We start from the raw sequence: 10,445 nt of genomic DNA, 5'->3' as shown, positions 1-10,445 counted from the left end.
ACAAAGTCAGGGTCTGTAAAATAGTTTACTATTCATGTACTTTTTGACCCGATTTGTCTTTTTTGCTGAGAGTTGCTCAGATGTCCGAATGAGCTAGAATTTGGAGCGAACCTCACGCAATAAATTTTCTACCATGGAAAAATTTTGGAGTTTTTTTAAATTTTCTAGTATTTTTGTGAAATTTTTTTGGTCGGGTGCAGATGAGTCTGGGCACCGTATCGCTGCACTCAGTTACTTTATACTACTTATGTGTAATAGATATATAGTTATACAACAATCGTATATATTGTTAGGTCTCATGCTATTAATCCACATATCCATGTTTATAAAAGTAAGTATCGTTGAAATATATTGCAAAAGAATTCACAACAACGTGTGGGGTATCATCTAGTAGTTCTTTAAAAAGAGGAGAAGCAGAACCAATTCAATATAATATGGACCACCCTTTTCCTCTTGAGCCAAAGATAGGAGCTAGGGCAAATTTCTTTTTTATTTTCATTTAAGACATTTCCATGAATTCTACTGATTGATGCCCCCAAGGCGTTGGAGATGCCTTGTCATTGTGTTGTCGAAAATGGCGGATTTTTTCTGAGATCCTCAACCCCAACATCCATGACAAACTATTGAAAGGGTCTCGATGATGGAGTGCAATAAATCTCCTCCTCTCCGCTTGGCAGAGAAATTTTGACGCACTAAGTTATGTCAGAAGATTTTTCAAAGAAGGTCAAATTTGTCAATCGATTTTATTCTCTTGGTAATAGTTGTCTAAATACATGAATGGGGATTGATTTCTCAAGAAAATACAATTACCCTCCCCCCTCTCTCCAGCATCATTATCATAACATCATTTAAAAAATCCATACTACAATTCACTACCATAATAATCTTGAAAACAAAAATTAATATCACGAAAGTCAAATGTCTTTTTTTTCGCAAAGTCGAACATCTAAATACATGGTATCATAGCAGACTTCATTGTGCGCGAGAGGCCATGGCGGCCACTACCCCAAGGATCATGGAAGTGCATGGCCGGTGCTTTTCAGGATGAAAAATTCACTACTTAGACAAATTGTCTTCATCGTATGGATCTTGTTACATGAAAAAATCATAGAAAGTAATATTTATACGGTAAATTTTGTGTGTGTATGCATCATGATATATTTTTTACAATAACCAGACAATCGATCTATAATGTTTTCATTTTGTGGTTTTATGTTATGTATAGACGCCCCGCACAATTGGGTAGTCACAGTGTCAAATGGTGTTTGCATCACATCATCGGTCAAGCTAGTTGCACAATAACAACGAGGATCGTGCTCATATTGTTGATGTTGTTGACCTCGACCCGGTCACCGATGAGATGCTTCGCCTTTATAATATATCTTATTCCAACTACTTTATGGCACTGCTAATGGCGTCTAATTAAGTTGTTATGCATCTGGGGACAAGGCGCACCGGAGTCGATGGAGGTGTGGTCAGCCCCGGGGCCTCGCCCATCTCCAGACATGTGCCAGCGGCGAGACCCCAGTCGAAGTGGCGTACGAGGCAAGCTAGCGCAATCTCTAGCGTCGGCATCGCGAAGTTGATGGCGGGACAGAGTCGTCGACCGGCACCGAATGGGAGGAGTTGGTAGTCGTTTCCCCTCACGTCCACGCCTGTCACGTTACCGTTGGCCAAGAACCGCTCAGGCCAAAACTCCTCCGCCCCTTCACCCCACGCAACGGGGTCCCTCCCGATTGCCCACGCATTGATAAAGAGTGTCGTCTTTGCTGGGATCTCGTAGCCCTGGACGATTGACGTCGTCGTCGACTCGTGTGGGATGAGGAGTGGTGCTGGTGGGTGGAGACGCAACACCTCCTTCAACACCGCCTTGAGGTACTCCATCCTGCTGAGGTCATCTTCTTCGATGACCAACTTGTCGTTGGTGACTCGTGTTACCTCGTCCTGCAACTTGGCCATTGTCTGGGGTTTTCTCGTGAGCTCCGCCATGGCCCATTCCAGCGTAATAGATGATGTCTCGGTTCCGGCGAAGATCAGGTCCTACATATGCCCCCAAAAAACACAAAGCAAAGGATAGAAAATAAATTAGTAAGGAACTAAATGGTTTTCCTATATCTCAATTGAGTGGGAGTATTTCTGTTGTAGGTGTTATAAGAAAAATTATGGATTGTCTATTTGGTAATTGACTGGTTTATAATTTGGTATTGGTTAGAGTTCTCCACTGTACAAACAATGACACATGACACTATCAAGTTGACTGATTTTCAGTTCTTTGTTAATCAAAAGTTTACACCATACAAACAATGACATATGTCATTATAAAATAAAAATATATTTTACACGATTTCAAAACCTCAGTTACACCCTTGTTTGCTATGATTTTCTTGTTTCGGAGCTTGTGGAGACAGGTGTAACGGACTGTTACTTGCTACAAATAAACATTTCACACAAAGAAAATCCAATTTGCCTTGTTAACACCTTCAACCAGCAACTATTCAAATCAAAAGTGAGTTTCTATTTACCACATTATTAAACCTACATTCTCTTAACACACAATTACATGTAAGATTTTTTTTTTGATTTGCTACTTTTAAAATATGAAAATATACATTGAAGTAACTAGCAACAAACAGAAGAGACAAAAAAGGCAAAAAGGAAGAAAATAAGAGATAATAAACAAAACAAGTTCGATTCAACTGCAAGCAAAACCCATGACCCACGGCTGTCTGTTACCCGATATAAATAAATAATAAATTAGATACCAAAACCGCTTAAGCCAAAGTAACAAATACTCCCTCAATTCACAAATATAAGATGTTCTAACTTATTTTTAAAATGTATATAGACACGTTTTAGTGTATTTGTTCACCCATTTCAGTCTGCATGTATTCCATATAGACACATAGGGAGTATATCCTAAAAGAAAATTATAAATGAATGGATGAAAGCTGACATGCAAATAAAGAGAATAATTGGACCGAGCGGAAAGCGTGATTTGCATTATTCAAATCATTCAAAATATAAAGAGTATAGGAGAATTAAGAATTAACTGAAATTGAAAAGAAGATCATTTATACGAAAAGTATAGCAATTCTGAAAATCATAGACAGACCATGGACCCGAAATTAAAGATGAAATTCTTGGGCTTTCGGTCGATCACCTGGACAATGCTTATGATGCGATCGTCGGTGAGGTCGAGTCCGGCGGTGTCTTCTTGCCTCAGCCGCAGCAAGACGTCCAAGAAGTCCTCCTCCCCTGCGCTGTCGTCACACTTCTTCTTCTCAAGGTGCTCAGCGATTATCTCGGACAAGAACTTGTGCCACGCTTCCATCTGGTCGTCCAGCCTCTTCTCGAACCCCGTCGCCCACCTCACCACCTTCGCCGCCGCGTCGGGAAGCACGTCCTCCGCCTGGAGCCCCGACATGAGCGCCGCAGAGTTGCCCATCAGCTGCTTCATCCTCTCAGCCGTGGCCCCCGCGGCGCCGGTGGCCGCGCGGGTGACCACCGCGTTGCCGTAGCCGTACAGGAGCCCCCTCAGCTCCACGGCCTCCCTGGCCTCCGCCGCGCGGCGGACTCCCGCGACGAGGGCGGCCGCCTCGGCGGCGCGCACGGGGGCGAACGAGTCGGCGCGGCGCTGGGAGAGCAGGTGGACGACGGCCATCTTCTTGCTGCGGCGCCAGGCGTCGCCGTATGGCGCGAAGGAGACGTTGATCGAGCCGTAGGAGAGCTTGTGCACGGGCGCGCTGAGCACGCGGGAGGCGAAGGCGAGGTCGTGGTTCTTGTACAGGTCCGCCGCCGCGGCCGCCGTGGATACCACCAGCGTCCGCCTGCGCCCGAGCTGCAGGAGCAGGAGGCCGCCGTCGCTGCCGTACCGAGCGTGCAGGTCGCGCAGGGAGCGGTGCGCGAGGCGGCCCAGGAGGTGGAGGTGGCCGAGCAGCGGCATACACGGCGGCGACGGCGGGAGCTTGCTGTTCTTGCTTCGAGCTTTCTTGGTCACGTAGCAGAAGGCGACGAGCACGGCGACGGCCGCGACGAGCACGGCGAACGGAGACATCCTCCTTCCGCTCGACAACCGTGCTGGTTATACTACCTGAAAATCCTTGCCTGGGTATATATCGTGTGGCGTGTTGTGACATTTTGGATTCGATTATTGGGTGCCGGTGTGGCGTTGTGACTTTATTTCCCCGCGAGAAAAGGCGACGTGACTTGTGAGGTCGAGGGGCAGCGACGGCAGTGTCATTGTCTTCGGATCATGTGTCAACTTTGATATCGTCCATGTGATCGTGATCGTACCAAAAAAGCCGCCGGGTGCCGGCTAAGCTCGTGCTACAGTTTGGTCTGACTATGAGCTCCGATGAAAAGTTTTCAAAGTTCTAAAAAAAAGCTCCAATCAGATCTCTGCTATTTTCGCCGGATCATGATGGTTTTCACTGGACCCATTATATCCAGCGAAATGAGGCAAGAAATTTGGGTAAATCCGATGTCTGATAGCTTAATTTAGGGTCCCCTTATTTTAAACGATTATCATAGGACTCGGTTAACGGCAAACGTTCGCCAAGGAGGGTGGCATATGCGAACGATTTCGTGGCAGTTTTAGTTGTGAGGAATGGAGTAAGAGAGGTGAAAAAAAGTCTAGAGGAGTTTTACTTTCCTAATGGCCCATTGTTGTTCTATTACATAGGATAATGCATTTTTGACTCGAGCTTTTAAACATAACTGGTAGAACTCCCGTGTGTTGCTACGGGCTATAATACATTTAAATGAATCAACAAATGATTAAGGTCGTTTTGAAAGTCAAAGTTCATTTCTCCCCTTCCCCTCCAGCGCTCGTCCAGCTCTGCGTCGCTCTAGATCTAGAGTAGGGTCTCCCCTTCCCCTCCAGCGCCAACACCGCTCGGGCAGCGGTGGGTGCTCGTGCCCGCGTCTCCCGTGCAGATGCGCATGCAGGAGTCGGAGGCGGAGGCGGCCCGGCACAAGCAGCATGTGGCGGCCGCAGCAGAGCCAGACTCTTCCCGCCAGCGGGCGTGTTGCGACCCCATCGAACCGGAAAAGGCGCTCCTCCAAGAGGTCATGCTGACCGCAAGGGCAAGGGCCCGGCCAAGCGGTCAACTCTGGCCGCCTGCCTTGCTATGTTTATATTTATTTGTTTTATTTTTGTTTTAGTTTGAATTTGAACTATCTTGGCCCTTTTGGATGAACGAATTGTATGTCCGATGTCTGAATTCCTTACCCTCTATGCTTCTATGACATAGAATAAACAATGACTCAGTGGATTGTCTGTATAAAAGATAGTAGACTCAAAAAAAGCAGCGAGGATTTAACAATCGTACTGTTTCATCAAGTTCTCTCATTCATTCATACAAGATATACTATTACTTTTCCTTATCAAGACATACTATTCTTTTCCTTACCTGATGGGTTTCCTTGTCTCTCAATACTACCTCCATCGCACTAAAACATATGTTTCGTGAATTATGAACAAGATGCATGTGCATACAGTTTTCTGTTACAAATATGCTACCAGAAAAAGGCGACATGCCACGATCAGTTCTTTTGTTAGTAAAAATCACTTGAACACAGCAAGGTAGTGTACTAACCTTGCGACAAATGAATCACGAATACTTACATTGTCTTTCCTCGTCACCCTGCTGAACATAACAAGGTAGTGTACATTCAGCAGAGAGCATAAAGCGAAAAGATGTTGGAACTTCTATCCATCCTATATCTCTTTGGTTTGTTGTGCATGTAACAACCTAAACAACCCAACATGATTTCATTAGCAGTCACTTCATCCATTCAGGCTGATATTCATTTGCCTTTGTCTACTACTGCAACTTCTCTCCTGGATGAACACCAATGTTGTCATTACTTCAGAAGTATGTCGTCCCACATTATAATCAAGCGGGAACCATTGGGAGCACATATATGAAATGTTCCTAATGTACGGTGAGATATGAAATGATTCTTACCTACATCGAGAGATGGTGGTGTATTAAATGTTTTATTTACAAACAATGAAATATGCATGCTCTGCAATGCTAGTTTCTGAAGATCATAAATGGAAAAAGGTGTAGCTAGGAAAATCAAACTAATCACAAAGACCCGATTAACTGCCATCTTCCTTGATTTTCTCATTTTATTGTGCTATTACTTCACAGTGCGAATCCATGTCCATTGTTACTTGCCTGGACCAAACCTCATTGAACACCTCACACGACAGCCATTCACTTATTCTCCCAAGTGCTACAGTCAAGAAAGAAATCCGGTGTCACGACCCGAGCTACGCCATAGGCAACCTGGATCCAGTCTACTCCACTACACCACATGCTACTTCTCCCAACATGCCACAACCACTCAATGCCCGTTTAGTTCTAGCCGATCTGGGTGAAAACCCGAAGGAAATATGCCCTAAAGGCAATAATAAAGTTATTATTTTATTTCCTTATATCATGATAAATGTTTATTATTCATGCTAGAATTGTATTAACCGGAAACTTGATACATGTGTGAATACATAGACAAAACAAAGTGTCCCTAGTATGCCTCTACTAGACTAGCTCGTTAACCAAAGATGGTTAAGTTTCCTAACCATAGACATGTGTTGTCATTTGATGAACGGGGTCACATCATTAGGAGAATGATGTGATGGACAAGACCCATCCGTTAGCTTAGCATAATGATCGTTAAGTTTTATTGCTATTGCTTTCTTCATGACTTATACATATTCCTCTGAGTATGAGATTATGCAACTCCCGAATACCGGAGGAACAACTTGTGTGCTATCAAACGTCACAACGTAACTAGGTGATTATAAAGATGCTCTACAGGTGTCTCCGAAGGTGTTTGTTTGGTTGGCATAGATCAAGATTAGGATTTGTCACTCCGTGTATCGGAGAGGTATCTCTGGACCCTCTCGGTAATGCACATCATAATAAGCCTTGCAAGCAATGTGACTAATGAGTTAGTTACGGAACGAGAAAAGAGACTTGCCGGTAACAAGATTGAACTAGGTATGAAGATACCGACGATCGAATCTCGGGCAAGTAACATACCGATGACAAAGGGAATTACGTATGTTGTCATAAGGTTCGACCGATAAAGATATTCGTAGAATATGTAGGAGCCAATATGGGCATCCAGGTTCCGCTATTGGTTATTGACCGGAGAGGTGTCTCGGTCATGTCTACATAGTTCTCGAACCCGTAGGGTCCCCACGCTTAACGTTCGTTGACGATATAGTACTATATGAGTTATGAATGTTGGTGACCGAATGTTGTTCGGAGTCCCAGTTGAGATCACGGACATGACGAGGAGCTTCGGAATGGTCCGGAGGTAAAGATTCATATATTGGATGATAATGTTAGGCCAAGGGGTCAGGCCCACGGGGCTATAAGTCGGTGCAAAAGAAAGTTTTGCGGAGGTCAGAGGCCAAACGCCGGAGACCCTGGCATTTGGCCCTGGGCCAGACACCGAGGCCCATGGCATCTGGGCCAGACACCAAGGATTGTGGCGTTTGGTCCTGGAGTCCGAGTGGGACTCTTGCCTTTCGGGTAAACCCGACTTTGAGGAGGCTTTTGCTCCAAGTTTTGACCCTAGGGCTCAACATATAAATAGAGGGGAAGGGCTTGCACCAAAGACACATCAAGAATCACCAAGCCGTGTGCCGGCAACCCCGTCCCCTCTAGTTTATCCTCCGTCATAGTTTCTGTAGTGCTTGGCGAAGCCCTGCGGAGATTGTTCTTCACCAACACCGTCACCACGCCGTCGTGCTGCCGGAACTCATCTACTACTTCGCCCCTCTTGCTGGATCAAGAAGGCGAGGACGTCATCGAGCTGAACGTGTGCTGAACGCGGAGGTGCCGTACGTTCGGTACTTGATCGGGACGGATCGTGAAGGTGTATAACTACATCAATCGCGTTGATAAACGCTTCCGCTTTCGGTCTACGAGGGTACGTAGACACACTCTCCCTCTCGTTGCTATGCATCTGCTAGATAGATCTTGCGTGTTCGTAGATTTTTTTTGAAATACCGCGTTCCCCAATAGTGGCATCCGAGCCAGGTCTATGCGTAGATGTTATATGCACGAGTAGAACACAAAGAGTTGTGGGCGATAATAGTCATACTGCTTACCAGCATGTCATACTTTGATTCGGCGGTATTGTTGGATGAAGCGGCCCAGACGGACATTACATGACCGCGTTCATGAGACTGGTTCTACCACCGTGCTTCGCACACAGGTGGCTAGTGGGTGTCTGTTTCTCCAACTTTAGTTGAATCGAGTGTGACTACGCCCGGTCCTTGTTGAAGGTTAAAACAGCACACTTGACGAAAAAATCCTTGTGGTTTTGATGCGTAGGTAAGAACGGTTCTTGCTAAGCCCGTAGCAGCCACGTAAAACTTGCAACAACAAAGTAGAGGACGTCTAACTTGTTTTTGCAGGGCTTGCTGTGATGTGATATGGTCAATACGTGATGATATATAAATTGTTGTATGAGATGATCATGTTTTGTAAAGTTATCGGCAACTGGAAGGAGCCTTACGGTTGTCGCTTTATTGTATGAAATGCAATCGCCATGTAATTGCTTTACTTTATCACTAAGCGGTAGCGATAGTCGTAGAACCAATAGTTGGCCAGACGACAACGATGCTTCGATGGAGATCAAGGTCTCAAGCCGGTGACGATGGTGATCATGACGGTGCTTTGGAGATGGAGATCAAAGGCACAAGAGTATGATGGCCATATCACTTATTTTGATTGCATGTGATGTTTATCCTGTATGCATCTTATTTTGCTTAGTTCGGCGGTAGCATTATAAGATGATCTCTCACTAAATTTCAAGGTACAAGTGTTCTCCCTGAGTATGCACCATTGCTACAGTTCGTCGTGCCGAGACACCATGTGATGATCGGGTGTGATAAGCTCTACGTTCACATACAACGGGTGCAAGCCAGTTTTGCACACGCAGAATACTCGGGTTAAACTTGACGAGCCTAGCATATGCAGATATGGCCTCGGAACACTGGAGACCGAAAGGTCGAGCGTGAATCATATAGTAGATATGATCAACATAGTGATGTTCACCATTGAAAACTACTCCATCTCACGTGATGATCGGGCATGGTTTAGTTGATTTGGATCACATGATCATTTAGATGACTAGAGGGATGTCTATCTAAGTGGGAGTTCTTAAGTAATATGATTAATTGAACTTTAATTTATCATGAACTTAGTCCTGATAGTATTTGCATATCTATGTTGTAGATCAATAGCTCGCGATGTAGTTCCCCGTTTATTTTTTGATATGTTCCTAGGGAAAAATAAGTTGAAAGATGTTAGTAGCAATGATGCGGACTAGCTCCATGATCTGAGGATTATCCTCATTGCTGCACAAAAGTATTATGTCCTTGATGCACCGCTGGGTGATAGAACTATTGCAGGAGCAGATGCAGACGTTATGAATGTTTGACAAGCTCGGTATGATGACTACTTGATAGTTTAGTGCACCATGCTTTACGGCTTAGAACCGGGACTTCAAAAATTGTTTTGAACGACATGGAGCATATGAGATGTTCCAAGAGTTGAAATTGGTATTTCAGACCCATCCCCGTGTTAAGAGGTATGAAACCTCTGACAAAGTACTTTGCCTACAAGATGGAGGAGAATAGCTCAGCTAGTGAGCATGTGCTCAGAATGTCTGAGTACTACAATCACTTGAATCAAATGGGAGTTAATCTTCCAGATAAGATGGTGATTGACAAAGTTCTCTAGACACTATCACCGAGTTACTAGAACTTCATGATGAACTATAATATGCAAGGGATAACGAAAATGATTCTCGAGCTCTTCACGATACTGAAATCGGCGAAGGTAGAAATCAAGAAAGTGCATCAATTGTTGATGGTTAACAAGACCACTAGTTTCAACAAAAGGGAAAAGGAAAGGAAAGGGAACTTCAAGAAGAATGGCAAGCAAGTTGTCACTCCCATGAAGAAGCCCAAAGCTAGACCTAAACCTGAAACTGAGTGCTTCTACTGCAAAGGAGAATGGTCACTGGAATCGGAACTACCCCAAACATTTGGCAGATAAGAAGGATGACAAAGTGAACAAAGGTATATTTGATATACATGTTATTGATGTGTACTTTACTAGTGTTTATAGCAACCCCTCGGTATTTGATACTTGTCGGGGATATACCCCGCGGCGTAAACCGGCCGAAAGTTTAACCCGGCCGGACTTGGCGGTTTACTTGAGACCCGGCTGAGACTTAACGATTCACTGGCGACCCGTTTGGACCTGGCGGTTTACGATTCATTGGTAATCCGGCAGGCGGGTCAGAGGAGCGACAAGACCCGGTGGCCCAACGGGCGGTTCATGAAGGCCGGTTCATACTATGGTGGGCCGGTTTAAGAGGAAAGGCGTGAGGAATATTTGTCTTACAAGGAG

At 44.8% G+C, this 10,445-nt stretch overlaps 1 protein-coding gene across 1 annotated transcript; it reads right to left on the bottom strand.

Moving 5' to 3' along the window:
* Positions 1-1,036: 1,036 nt before the first annotated feature.
* On the bottom strand, positions 1,037-4,140 carry LOC109778132 (cytochrome P450 71A1). The gene is made up of 2 exons (XM_020336690.4): positions 3,161-4,140; positions 1,037-2,040 (listed from the first exon to the last, which is right to left on the bottom strand). The coding sequence occupies exons 1-2, from the start codon at positions 4,052-4,054 to the stop codon at positions 1,423-1,425; spliced, it is 1,512 nt and encodes a 503-aa protein (XP_020192279.1). The 5' UTR covers positions 4,055-4,140; the 3' UTR covers positions 1,037-1,422.
* Between the last annotated feature and the right edge of the window lie 6,305 nt (positions 4,141-10,445).

Source organism: Aegilops tauschii, chromosome 5, assembly GCF_002575655.3.
Source record: "Aegilops tauschii subsp. strangulata cultivar AL8/78 chromosome 5, Aet v6.0, whole genome shotgun sequence".
NCBI classification, from domain to species: domain Eukaryota; kingdom Viridiplantae; phylum Streptophyta; class Magnoliopsida; order Poales; family Poaceae; genus Aegilops; species Aegilops tauschii.
This window is presented reverse-complemented; position numbering and strand designations above follow the sequence as displayed.